The sequence below is a fragment of the Egretta garzetta genome, unplaced genomic scaffold (assembly GCF_000687185.1).
Source record: "Egretta garzetta isolate BGI_Z169 unplaced genomic scaffold, ASM68718v1 scaffold51, whole genome shotgun sequence".
In the NCBI taxonomy this organism is placed as follows: Eukaryota; Metazoa; Chordata; class Aves; order Pelecaniformes; family Ardeidae; genus Egretta; species Egretta garzetta.
Window position 1 is genome coordinate 4,480,858 of NW_009258549.1, and position 13,134 is coordinate 4,493,991.

Genomic DNA, 13,134 nt, shown 5'->3' on the forward strand with positions numbered 1-13,134 from the left:
CTGCCCCTAAACATGCAGGCGTTTGCGTTCGGTGTCTTTTATAAGGTTATGGTTTCCTTTCTCTGTGTGTGTTTGTAAGTGTCTGTCGAGGGGCATGGGGGAAGCAGAGCCCTCCCCTGCCACCCCCCAGCTCCGGGGGCAGTGCCAAGCCCCATGTCCCCTTCCTTGCCCTCGAGGCTATGGGGAGCAGGGGAACCAGTCCCACACCCCGGCCACCCTGCTGCCCCGGGCTGAAGCAGGTGCTGGGAGCAGGAGGGGGCCAAGGGGAGGCTGGCAGGGCTCAGCTTGTCCTCCTGAACCCCGATCCAGCAAGATGGGCACCCTGCTTGGTCCCGCTGCCCGCAGCATGGCAGCAGTGGGGCATGCCGTGGGGCTGGGGGGAAACAGGGCAGCGTGGGGCAGCGTATCACTGTGTGAGGACTGGGTGTCTGAGACCCATCACCACGGCTGGCAGCTCTTGGCACCTGCCTGAGCCACCTCCCTCCATCAAAAGATCTCAGGTCAGCAGTGCCACGGGGAGGCAAGTGGCTTACCGAAAGAAAAAATGTGGTTTTAAGGGGCAAATGGCTGCTGGCAGGGCGCTGGGAGTGCTCAGCGTTGCACCCGGGGGCTGTGCCTGGGTGTGGGGCAGGGGTGCACTTGGCACCTCTGTGCTCCCCGCTGCTGCTGGGTCAGTAACGCACTTTTCTTGGCTCGGTGCTGACGTGGTTTTGGGGAGACAGCCACCTTCTCCTCCTTCTCCCCTTGTCCCCCCAGCCCCCTGGGGACCCCCCCTTCCCATGCACGCTTGCGTGCGTGTGTGTGTGTGTGTGTGCACGTGTGTGTGCACGTCCATAGCTTGCCAGGGGGACAAGGGGCTGAGGGGTTTGAGTAGCCTTGGCCATGAGGAGAGTGCAGCAACCTCCTCCCCAGCCCCTCCGTGTAGGCAGGGTCTCGTATATAAAGCACAAACTTCGTTTTTGGTCTTCTCCACCATACCCTGGCCAGGCGGGCTCCCGCAGCCCCGGGGAGGGACAGGGCAGAGGGCGGTGGGACAGGGGTGGCATGCACCCGGCTGGGCCTGAACTGACCCCAGGAAGACAGTGCCAGCGGAGATGATCAGCATCTTAAGGGGTTTATTTCGAAGCAGGGCAAGCAGGCCCCTGAGCGGGGCGGGCGACGACACAGCCGGCTCCCCAGGCGCCCACTCGGTGGGAGCTGCTGGTGCTGCCGGTCCTCAGCGCTGACGGAGAGGGGCGTTTTCCACCTTTCTTGCCACCACTGCTGCGGTAGGGACAGGGGTCTGCCCTAAGTGGGGAGAGGAGGGGGGCAAGGCTGGTGCCACGTGGGACAGCTGGGGCCCTGGGGATTCGGGAGGACCACCACGCACTGCCCCAGCCCAGGCTGGCATGAGGACTGCCCCGGGACCCCGTAGCCCATCTCACTGCCAACCCAAAGCCCAGCTCACCCAGGGGCTGCGGCAACACCGGCTCAGGCCCCAGACATCCCCGGGGACGTGCAGTCAGCTTGGCCAAGGCAAACTTTGTTTGATTCTTCTTCTTTTTTTTTTTTTTTTTTTTTAAATAAACTAAAACCCTAGACTTGTTGGTGTTTTTACAACTCCGGTGTGGTTCCCGCCTGTCTGACCATGTGTCGACCTTTGTAACATTGGCAATAAACCATTAAAAGTGACTTTCCCATGAGCCCTGCCCATCCCGGCTCTTTGTCGCGCATGTGTCGCAGTGGGGATGCTGGTGCCTCTCCCAGGTGAAGGACCTGGAGCGCCCAGGGTGCCTGCCGCCTGGCTGCGTTTCACCCCAGCAGAGCCTGGTACAAAGCACACGCTGCCTCCAACCGCTGTGTGTTGTAGCTTTAATATGATTGATTTTTTTTTAATATACATATATATATGTATTTAAATATATTTCTTATTTAACAGTTGGTATCAGCCAGACAGGAGCCACCCATCTCGCAAAGATATGGGGGCCATATGACAGGATGGTCCCCAGTGTGGGGCCCACCACGTCTGCTCGCTCACGCACACATGCGGAGAAACCCCCACTCACACTGTGGGCACCCACCAGGAGAGGGGCGTCATGGCAAAGGGGTCTTGGGGACAGGCATGCACCGTCCCCTAGGTGCAGAGCTCCCACCCCAGTGCTGTGCCTTGTCCCTGCCTGCAAAAACACAGGGCAGGCAGCTGGGTCTGTCAGTGGCCTTGCTTGAGCAGGGGTTTGGGAGCAGATGACCTCCAGAGGTCCTTTCAACCGCAACCATTCTGTGGCTCTGAGAGCCTGGGGCTGCCTCAGCTACTTCTGATGCCATCCTCCTCATCATCCTTCCAGCAGGACAGGGCCTCCTGGTGGGAGGTGCCCTCAACTAGCCCAAGCTTGGTGTAAGACAGAGACAGGGATGGGGAAGGTTCCTTGATCTCAGCCACGCACCTGTGAGCTCCTGAGCAGAGAAAGCGATGGCTGGTGCCTTGAAGGTCATCCCTGCCTCTGCCCTGCTCACCCTGCAACTCCCCCCACCCTGAGCAAGGGATGCGCTGCCATCAGGAGCAGCCTTGGACAGAGCCTGTCCTTCCCTTCAAATATGCAAGGAATCTTAGACCCCAAGGCCACCACAGTGCCGTGCCTTCATGGCCAGGCCCTACTTTTCACCCACCACCAAGCTCTCTAGAGCTCCTGCTGACACTGAATAGACTTACAGGAAAGATAACACCCCAAAGCCACACATAACCTGATCGACAGTGAAACAGAGAAGGAGGAACCACAAACCACAGGATTCCTCCATAAAGGTTCCAGTGGAGGGCCAAAACCAGTGGCCTGTGAAGAGGGTACCCTGCATCCAGGCTTCCCCAACAGGTCCTCTTCTCCCATGCAGAAATTTTCTCTGGGTAGAAAAAGGAATTTGTGCATTTGTTGGGGATTTCCAGATGCTGGGCAGACGGTTGCGCTCATGCAAATGTGATGCATTACAGATCTGATGTGTTGTAGAGTTAAGAGGTGCAGTCAGGTGGAGGAGACAGCACCCCGCCAGCGCTGGTCACACAGCACCCCTGCTCCTGCACCTGCAGCCAGGCAGCTGGGCCAAGGTCCACTCAGGATTCTGCCCGTGGCAAGGTGGGAGCCCTGCTCTGGGTTCAAAAGCACCAACGTATCTCGCCTGAGGAACTTGGCCCCTTGGTTAAGTGGCAGTGGCCAGCTGAGAAACTTTTCTCTGCAGTCCAGCTGCTAGGTAGGAGATGAAGAGCAATGGTGAGGAAAGCAGGAGCAGGGGAAAAAAAGAGGACAGAAAACAAGACCAAGAGAGGGGGCAGAGCCATACCACCAGGGATGTGCTGAGAAAGGCTCCCAGGGAGCAATATGGGGAGCTTTTGCAGGAACCTCCAGCACCCTCCGGGTCCACAAACACCACACACGTGTGCCCTGGGGAGCTCTAAGCAGGACATCTCCCTGGAATGGATCCCTGAGCTCCTCTTGAGCACCGAGTTGTGACCAGCGTCACTGGTGTGACCACGCACCCCAGCATAACGGCCAGGAATAGAGGTGCAGCATGAGCGAGGAGGTCAAGGGCCAAAGAGAAGATGTGGTTTTGCAACCCACGAAGACCCAGGAGAAGAGAAGAGCAGGAGGACATGTGGCAGCTGCACTACAGAACTTGCATCACTAAAGGTGACCACGTAAACCAAGTGTGTGGGATGAGATGGGGTCAAAAAGCAAGCCTGGAGGGCACTGCTGAGTGTGCGCCTCCGTTGGCACTAGAAACCAGGTCTGCCCGGTGTTGGCCCTCTCTGAAAATGTCTCTGGCAGCCTGATGGAGAGCTGAGCACTGGGAAGGAAGGGGACTCAGTCTGCTAGGAATGCCCTGCGTAAGGTTTTACACTGGCACATCCGTGATGCCTAATGGACACGAGGGTGGGAAGACTGTTGGGAAGCCTTCTGCCCCCAATGGCCCCGCAGTGTGCTCTGCACATGCTAGGCACCCGGGGCCCTCCAGCCACGCCAGGGAAAGTCTGATTCAATAACGTTTGCAGAACATGGAAAATAAACCCACGGTAGCCTTTTTTTTTTTTTTTTTTTGGTGAGCTAAAGAAAGAATTAGTTTCTTCATGCACCTGAGCAAAGCTCAGAGCAGGAGCAGAGTAATTTCAAAACTGTCATTCCTCGGTCACCTGTAGGGTCTGGCACGGTGGGGCACCAAGGTGAAGGACTTGGTGATCCTCTCCACTGGGATGCACAACGCTGCAACAAGCTGGGGTCGCAGCTACCCCTTCCTACCACGGGCTTGGAGCCAACAGCCTTCCTGGCCTCCGGCTTTGGAGTGGCTCTGCTGAGAGAGCCTGGGGCCTCAGCAGCTCCATCCTCCCCAGCCAAGGCACAAGGGGGAGAGGAAGGTGAGACGCATGTTCCCTCAAGCAGAGGTGTTAAGAGAGACAGCACGAAAAAGAAGAGAAGAGGGGAGGGAGCAGGGGCTGGATGCATGCATGCTCTCGTGACTGGCCCTTTCAAATGCTTCCCGACCATGAAAGCATCCGTATCGCCGCCCACCACGGCCTGAACTGTCAAGAGAGAAGTTTTGCTGGAGGTGAGGAGGGACTGGTCCCACGAGCCCCAGCCATAGGTGGGGAGTGCCGAAGGGCTGCTCAGCGAAGGCCCCCTCCTGCACACCCACCCACGCTCACGCGTTACATCCCGACCAGCTCTGGAAAGCGGGTTTTTTCCAGTCTACCCTGAGCAGATTCCTCAAATGAAGGTGCTTTTCCTGGCGGGGGGAGAGGGCGGGGCCGGGGCAGGGCTGCGGGGACCTGGCAGTCAGCACTCGTTTGCTCTCTCTGGGAAGAAGATTTCGCGGCATCGCTGGACCGTGTCCTGGGGGGACTGGACGCTGTGTCCCACTGTGCGGGGATCGTCATAGATTTCATAATCGTTCCCTCCCTGCAGGGGAACAGAAAATAGGGAAAACGTCAGCAGGCTCTCAACATAGCACCCTCATCCGTGACTCGGCATCTTGCTCCATCCTGTGAGGGGCTGGGGTGGGAGCCAGCGCCTGGGCAGGCAGGGACCTGCTGGGAAGGATCTGCCAGGGCTTTGCTGGCCCAGGGAGGCAGAAGAGGCTGGGCTGGGAGCCCTGCTCCCTCCCTCTTGCCTCCTCTCTTCAGTGCCAGGAGAGGAGCTAGAAAGGATGGGGAAGGTCCTAGACTGTCAAAGCTTGCCCAGGAACCTGGGGTTAACCCCTGCCCTGCCTGTGGAGGGGCTATCAGAAGGTGGGGTGGTCACATTTGGGGGGGGGCAGAGGTTGTCATCATCTGGGAAGAGCTGAGTGGATGGCCAAGCTGGTCTACAGCAGCAAGGAAGCATCACCCTCCACCACTCTAAAGGGAAGGTGAAGCTCCTCCTGCTGTTGAAAAGCCCTCTCCTAAGTGCTGGGGGTTCCTGGTTTGGGTCCTGTGGGTTCCTGGTTTGGGTCCTGTGGGCCACAGGAGTGGCTACCCCCCTCCTGAGGATGCCGGGGTGGAACAGGGAAGCGATGCTGAGGTGGACCCACTCCCCAGCACAGTGAATCCAGGGCGATCTCCCCACCATCCCGCAGGCCTGCTGCCATCACGAACCTGCTGCAAGGGAGCATCTCTCCCCCTCACACCACTAGAGGTCTGTGTCAGCCGCTGGCAGGGCCCAGGCCATGGGACCCGTGATGGAGCGGCTCCATGCAGGCTTGCCAGGCTGAAAGAGGGAAAGCAGCCATGTGTGGGGCAAGCGGGGCGTACTCACAGGGGTCGTCTCGTTCCCAAAGAAGTGGATGGTGTCAAATCTCTCATCGTCGAGCACGTTGAGGCAGTAGCGCTTGTCCCAGCCCTCCGGGAAGACGTCAAAGCTGATCATGCCACCTGCCAGCGGAAGGGAGGGCGTTGGGCAGGGTTGGTGGGAGCCAGCGGGGTGTCTCCCCACCAGGGGACAGGCAGGTGGAGGGGAGAGGGCTGGACATGTGTGGGGAGCCCCCCCGCAAACAGCAGCCAGGCACCAGCTCTGCCTTGTGCCTCTCCGGCATGTGGCTAGGACAAGATCCCAAGAGATGCATCTGTTGGGGGACATTTGGGGTCACACCTTGCAGATAGCATCCGCATATTCTGTGTCCCAGCGGGGGACAACGCCCTCAGAGGCTGGCACCACTCTCTCTCCTAGGCTCCTGCGTGGACATTGCTGGCCCTTCTGCAACCACTGCTCCCACGCACCTTAACTCTGCAGGGTCCGGGGGCTCCCAGCACCCTGCACAGGCAAAGCAAACCCCCCCACGCTGAGGGGCCCGAGCAGGCTCTGCACGCTGATCAGGGACCTTGCCGCAGAGGTGCCATGAACCTGCTGACATCATCAAGCACGACCCTGGCCTGTCACCTCTCACCACAAGACTCAAGTGCAGGTTGCCAACACCTGGAGGGGCACCAAGGCAGATGGGGCAAACGTACAGAGGTAAAGGAGCTTTCCCAGAGAGCACGCATACACAGGCACGCGGACACCCACAGCTACCAAGGGTTAATGAGCTTCCTAGCCCTTGCTCTTAGACCGGGGAGAGTTTACCCCAGCACTGCGCTGCCATTTGGGGGGCTGCCTTTTGGGGGTGCACAGAGGCAGCACCCTCACCTCCTCTTCCCCGCTGCGTGCACAGGCTGCAAAGCTGGTCCCTTGTCCCATCACTGACACAGATGACACACTCCTCCCAAAACAAAGCCACTAACTTAGGGCATGTGTATGTTTGGGTCTCGCTTGGGCCCTTGGAAGGGATTTGAGCTGGGACATGCCTCTCCCTGCCAGATCAGGTCTCTGCTCCTCTTGGTTTCAAGGGGCCCCCCCTGCTTCTCCAGGCAAACTACTGGTCCACCAGCAATCCTGGAGTTTCACGCTTTCCTTTTTCATAAATCATAACCTCACCTCTCTTAGGAAGGGGGTGAGTCCCTGCTGCAGGAGAGGCACCGATCCCCGGGGCTGTGCAACCATGTACGTCCCGATGCCATGCTCTCCTCTTCCCTGGCTGGTTGAGGTGTCCTCAGGCTCCAAGGAGGGTTGGTTTGGGGATCCAGGGATGGAGCCTGTGTGTCCAGCTCGGGGCAGAGGATTCACTACCAGGCAGGATGCCCCAGGCAGGGCACTGCGATACAGACAGGAGCAAGTGCCCTAGGAGCTCAGGGATGGGGGTGCCTCCAGGTTTGCAGGAGGAGCCAACATCAAAGCAGCAGCTAAACTTGGTTGCCTTCATTAAAACCCTTCCTGGTTTTGTTTCCAAAGCCATTTATGTGAGAAAAATGCTGCATTTTGCTGCATTCTGGACTTTTAAACAGAGCTGGGCAGCAAGAAGGGGCTCCTGATGCCAGCTGGAGAGGGTAGGAAACCAAAGGGACAAGAGGTGGTATGGAGGACAGCCAGCACTGTCCCTTGCCTAGGCAGAGGACGGGTCTGGGGGGCTGCAGGGAGATCTCCTATCACCTCCAGGGCTTGCGTCCTCCACTGCCTGGGACAAGGCATGCAGAGCCAGCTTGGCACAAAAGCCTCATTTCTGCGTGTCCCTGTTTTTGGATGCTTGACCTGAGACACCCCGTATTTTCTTTATGGAGGAGCGGGGGGCCTGCAGCTCCCCTTGTCTTTATGCTTTTCCACAACGGGCTCTTCATGGCGACTTCCCGAAGCCAGAGGAGAAAGGCCTGTTGTTCTCCTCTTGTCCCCTGTGCCTGCAGGGGCACGGCGGCAGGGACCTCGTCTTTCTCTGCTGTGACAAACAGTGCATGTCAGTGCTGCGGGCAGCAGGGGACGCCCCTGGCAGGAGGCTGAAGGCAAGGGGAGGCTCTCAGGAGGAAAGCCCTTGGAGAACCAGAGGGCCAGACCCTTGCTGCTGGCCCATGCTGGGTGCAAGAGTGGGGTGTCACCTGCTGCCTCCCAGCCTTGTCACCCCCTTGGCCTTTGGCTAGGCTGCCACACGTACCCCTCTTATCTCACACGTACCCCTCTGGTCTGCGGAGGATCTTCCTCCAGCGTCAGCCCCACCACTTACACACCCTCATTTTCCTCCCTGTCCTGGCCAGACCCCCAGGATTGCTCAAGCCCCTCCTTTGGTTCCTCATCTTCAGTAAGCTGGCTGTAAGAGCCACCCCAAGAAGTGGCCCTGCAAAAGCCCGTGGCATGGAGCTGCAAACTCCTTGCCTCTCAGCAGCTCTTCCTCCAGGAAGAAAGGTGTTTCCCTTGTAGCCAACCCTCCCAAGAAAACCCCAGAGCTGAGACATGCATGAGGCTCCTGTCTCATTCCTAGAGAGGTGTGCATGTGCCTGGAGCTCTGCTGGCCACCCTGCTGATGATGCTTGAGCCAGAACAGACCTTCCGCGCAGGGCTGGGCTCCGCAGAGCTAACTGAAATTAAGGCAGGGATAACATCATGGGACAGAAGCCCATCTGTCTGTCTGACTCCCAGGGAGGCAAACCTGCAGCACAGTTTATTCTCCGCTGTCACCCTGCCACAAGATGTGAACACGACACCCCTGTGGTCTCCAGGACCAGAAGCTCCTTATGCTCTTCCTGGGGTCTCCAGGCCCCCAGAAGGAACAGCCAGGACTCCCGCTCCCCCTCCCAGCGTTTTATGGGCAACAAGAGGCCAAGGCAAAGCCAGGGAAGCCCCCTCCACTCACCTCGAGAGAAACGCAGGCCTTTGCCAGCAAACTCCCTCTGCAAGGCTGCCACAAACTTCTCCCGGATCCGCTCTTTCTGCAGAGGAGACAGAGGAAAGGAAAGGAAAGAGGGGTTGAATAATTAGATGTTGACTGTCTACCAGAATCCAACCTTAGCTGTCTGCTGGGCAACTCTGGCGTATTGCTCTCCTCCCGTCCCACCTGCCCCGAGCCCCAGTGTAATGCCATTTAGCCAACCTTCACTGGTCCTGCCCAGTCTCTGCATAAAAGGCCACCAGCTCAGGGCAGCTCCAGCAGGCTCCTGGGAAAAGAAGATCCCAGCCCTTCCTTGGCAATGAAATGCAACTGGTCCGGCTTCCCAGAAGCCCAGTTCATAACCCTGAGTCTCCAGCTTTGCTTAAAAAGTCTTGCAAAGTCTGACTGATCCCTTAACCCCAAGAAAGCTCCACCAGGCAGAAACTGCTGTGAGCATGGGCCAAGCACTCTAGAGATCTGCCCAGCAGATTTGCTGTGGCCCTCCCAGTCTGGAAAGCCCCTTAGTTCCAGTTCTGTTGGGGCTGGGAGAGTGGGAGAGAGAAGAGAGCTGCTGGGCCACCTTTGCTTACTGTAAATGAGGGAACACCCTGAAAAATAAGTGCCTTATTCCTTGGGGCTCTCCCACAGCGCAAGGAGTCCTGCTGGCCACCCCATTGCATTGGTGGTCCCTAATGAAGTAAAATTCTTCCACCCATCTGTGTCTCTCCTTGGGTTTTCTGACCCCCAGTCCTGTCTCCACCTTGCCGAATGTGTTGGCCTGGTGCACAGATTGGAGCTGGGCTCCTTTCTCCTCGGGGTGGGGGGAAGCAGGTAAGACCCAAGATCTGCGGTGGCGCAAAACCAGAAAAGGGGAGGGCAAGCTCGAATCTGGCCCATCTACCTTGTCCAGCTCGGAGAACTCGATTCGCTCCTCTGGCGTGCAGCTCCGTCCGATGGGGGAGATGTTCAGCATCCCATTGCGAAACTCAATGAAGGTTCCTCTGTGGGTGGAGAAGGGCACAAGGTTACTGGGGCAGGGAGAGAAAAACAGACCTTGCCAGGGTGTTTGGTCTGCTGCCATGGCTGCTTGGTGAGGCACGCAGTCTCTGCAGGGACACGCAGGAGGAGAGGAACCACGCCACTCATGGGTGCTTCACACCAGGCAGAGACCAGGCACCAACAACTCTGCTTAAGGGTCTCCAAGGGGCTCATGATTTTATAAAAAGAGACTGTAAGAGAAGAGGAATAAACAGTTCCTGTGTGCCCTGGGGACAGGCTGGAAGAAACAAGCTTAGCTGAGATGACAGGAAACATTTTCCAATGTTTAATAACTGCAAGGAATAGCTATTGCCTGGACTGGACCAACGGCCTGACGAGGCTGTGGCATCTCCACCCCTGGAGGTGAGATGACAGGAAACATTTTCCAATGTTTTAATAACTGCAAGGACAGCTATTGCCTGGACTGGACCAACCGCCTGACGAGGCTGTGGCATCTCCACCCCTGGAGGCTTTTAAGAAATGTTGGGTGGGTTGGGTGAAGCTGGTGGTACCTTGGGGCAGTGGGATGGAACAGGTCCATGTAACTCACTGCTGATGTCTGGCAGCAGGCTGATGAGCAATCAGGGCCTCCTCATGGGACACAAATCAGGTAGGACCTGCAGGGCCTTTGTATCGCCCGTTTGTCCCCTGTACCTTTGGTTGCAACTCTTATCTAAGCCCGCACGGACAGGACCCGGTTCCTGCTTCCCACCCTCATCTCGCGCTGGGATCTCTACTCTGCTGCTTCCTCAGGGGGCTGGTTCAAAGCACTAAGCTGATAGAAAACTGCTCCCTTGTTTTCTCTTTGCTATAAACCCAACCAGTCCTGTTTGCTTATCACCACTGAATAGCTCACTGAGGGGTCAGACAGGCACCAGCACTGGTGGGGCAAAAACAACAGGGGATGGCAGCACTGCTGATTTGAAAATAGATTGAAACTCTTGTGGAAACGGAGCTGGAACAGGGAGATCCCCTTCCCTGTCCAGCTGAGGAGCCCTGAGCTCATTAACCCTCTGATCCGCCTCCCCCAGCCCTGCCCGCTGTTTCTCTGTGATAAAGTGCTTACCACTCTGAGTCTGGGGGAAAAACTCTCCACCTCCTGTCTCCTAACAGAGGGAAGAACATCACGAGGAACGGACACGTGGGCAGCCATGCCTGCAGCCTGGGAGCAGCATTTCTGCAGCACCAAGGGTTTGGTGGCTGATGCCCCGGGCCAGGACTTGGGAGCTGTGGGTTAAAGTCCTTGCTTTGCTAGAAATCCCATAAGCCTAAATCCACAGAGACACTTGGGAGCTGACACTTCACCACGTTGTTGGGCAACCAGACAGCAATGAGGCAACCAAACAGCCTTGAGGGTTCTGGGTCCCAGCCCACGCTTTCGGGGGCATGTTCAGCCGGCAGTCCTGTCGCAAGGAGCCAGCCTGGCCCCCCTCGCTGGTCCTCCTATTGCCACATGGTGACACATCAGGCAACTAATCTGGACCACAGTTTAGCAACTTTTACCAGCTAAATTTCAACCAGACAGCTCGCCTACTCGGGTTCACGGTACAAACACCAGGGGAGAGCAGGAACAAACCAGCCAGGGCGAGGGGAGGGCAGAGCCACTGCTTTCAGCAGCCCCACTGGCTCGTGCTGGCTTCAAGCATTCATGAAACTGTGGTCCGAGGGGTGGTTTGACACTGCACCCAGGCTGGTTTAACTGCAGGCTGCCTCTGAAAGAGGCCCTCCTGCTCTCCCCTTCCGCCTCCATGCCATCTGTTCCCTCTCCCTCCTGTCTGTGATAACAGGGCGGGACAGTGCAATGGAAAACTACCCTTTTCTTTCCTGGCAGTGGCCTGGTCTTCCTTCAGAGGAGGTGCACCAGCCTGACTCATCCTGTGCCTGCTGGATCTCGTGGCGGGGAAGCAGACCTGGTCGGGGGGCAGAGCAGGACCAGCCCTATTACCAGTGGCACCAAGCAACACTGGGTTTGAGACAGCGTGAAACTGTGTGCTCAGGCGCTGGACCTCCCATCTGAAGAGCCATTGTTTGTCTGTTTGGAAACCCATACGACTAGTGATGCCTGATGCCCTGACCAGGAACGAGCTGGCACCATTGTCCTAAATGAGATGCACGCAGTGGTTGTACCCTGCTTCCCAGGGAAGAAAATCTGAGGGGCAAAAGAGCAGGCATTATGCTAAAAAATAGCGCAGACTCTCCAGAACAAAGACCCTGGTCCATTATTTGGCCACAGTGCCCAGCTTGGTGGGGCAGTCATCCTATACAGGGCCTCTAGATGCCGAGATAAAACCTGGAGCAAGACAGGCTCGGTAGCTCAGCTTTTCTCAGGGGGAGCTCTGGAGCCCAGAGCTCCCTAGAAATCAGTGCCATGACTGCCATTTGCATGGGCTTGGGCCGTTACCGTTTCTTGGGCAGCTTCAGCAGCGCCATGTAGTTGAGACAGAAGTTGATTAGATCCTGCAGCAACTCTTCCCCCAAGTGGTCCTGAATGGCCTGTGGGAGGAGAAAAGGGAGTGAGGAAAATGCTTGACCACCCGTGAAGTCCACCCGAGAACATGACCCATAGGAGTGGGACATTCAGGCCTGGCATTTGGGGAGATGAGGCGGCCCATCTGCCCGGGGCCAGGTGCTGCTCCCCACGGCACGCAGGGCACAGGGAAGGAGAGCTGTGGCTGCAAGGGGAGCTGGACCTACCTGCTTGGAGACCAGCTGCCCGTTCTTGTATTGCACCGTGCCGTTCTCTGCGAAGACGTAGTCAAACTTATCGATGACTGAGGGGGAAAGAAACAAAAGAGGAAACATGAGTACTGCCTGGGAAAAGGGGCCAAAAGGACTGGGCTCAGGACCGAGTGAGCCATCCTCCCGGCTCCTTAGCACCATGCTTTCCGCATCTCCCATGCTCCACAAAGGGCCACCGACCCTCCTCGCTCTCCGCAAGGTGGGGAAGGAGATTATCTTCTGCTCACAGGTGGGGAGCTGACGCACGCAGGGGGACACGACCTGACCGAGGTCACAGGCTGAAACAGTGGCAGGACGAAGATAAGGGCCCCAAAATGTCAGGCTTTCAAGCACGTGCGTGTTACTCTGCTCTCTCTTTTCCCCTCCCCGCTGCCAGGGTGCTGGGGTGATGCAGTTACTGGTTATCTAACTCCAGCCCCCCCTGCCACCCAGGCACACGGCTCTGCCGGCTTGCCATCAGCCTCAGCCGGGAATTTCTCAGCCTCCCTCCGCTAAGGAGGCAGAGCTCGGAGCCCCGTCGCGCTTGGCATCCATGCCGGAGAAGGAAAAACAAGGTGGGGGGAGCCAGGGGCTGCCCCCGCGCCCTCCCACTCCCTCCTCCACCCCATGCGCCTGTCTGAACGCGATGAGGAACCCCCCGGAGACCCCACCATGGAGCAACAGAGAGGCAAAATTTCCAAAGGGCTCCTGCCT

At 57.7% G+C, this 13,134-nt stretch overlaps 2 protein-coding genes across 2 annotated transcripts in view; one reads left to right on the forward strand and one right to left on the reverse strand.

The window, feature by feature from the left end:
- The window catches only part of CSDC2 (cold shock domain containing C2), a 22,361-nt gene extending 18,551 nt beyond the window's left edge, over nucleotides 1-3,810 (forward strand). The window contains 1 exon segment of the mRNA XM_035903195.1: nucleotides 3,747-3,810. Within this exon segment, the coding sequence (XP_035759088.1) occupies nucleotides 3,747-3,810 (64 nt within the window).
- PMM1 (phosphomannomutase 1) overlaps nucleotides 1,934-13,134 on the reverse strand; it is a 13,376-nt gene continuing 2,175 nt past the window's right edge. The window contains exons 2-7 of the mRNA XM_009647771.2: nucleotides 12,397-12,473; nucleotides 12,104-12,195; nucleotides 9,566-9,665; nucleotides 8,650-8,725; nucleotides 5,754-5,869; nucleotides 1,934-4,919 (exon numbers count right to left, since the gene is read on the reverse strand). Of these exons, the coding sequence (XP_009646066.1) occupies nucleotides 4,797-4,919; nucleotides 5,754-5,869; nucleotides 8,650-8,725; nucleotides 9,566-9,665; nucleotides 12,104-12,195; nucleotides 12,397-12,473 (584 nt within the window). The 3' untranslated portion in view covers nucleotides 1,934-4,796. The remainder of the gene's footprint in view (nucleotides 4,920-5,753; nucleotides 5,870-8,649; nucleotides 8,726-9,565; nucleotides 9,666-12,103; nucleotides 12,196-12,396; nucleotides 12,474-13,134) is intronic.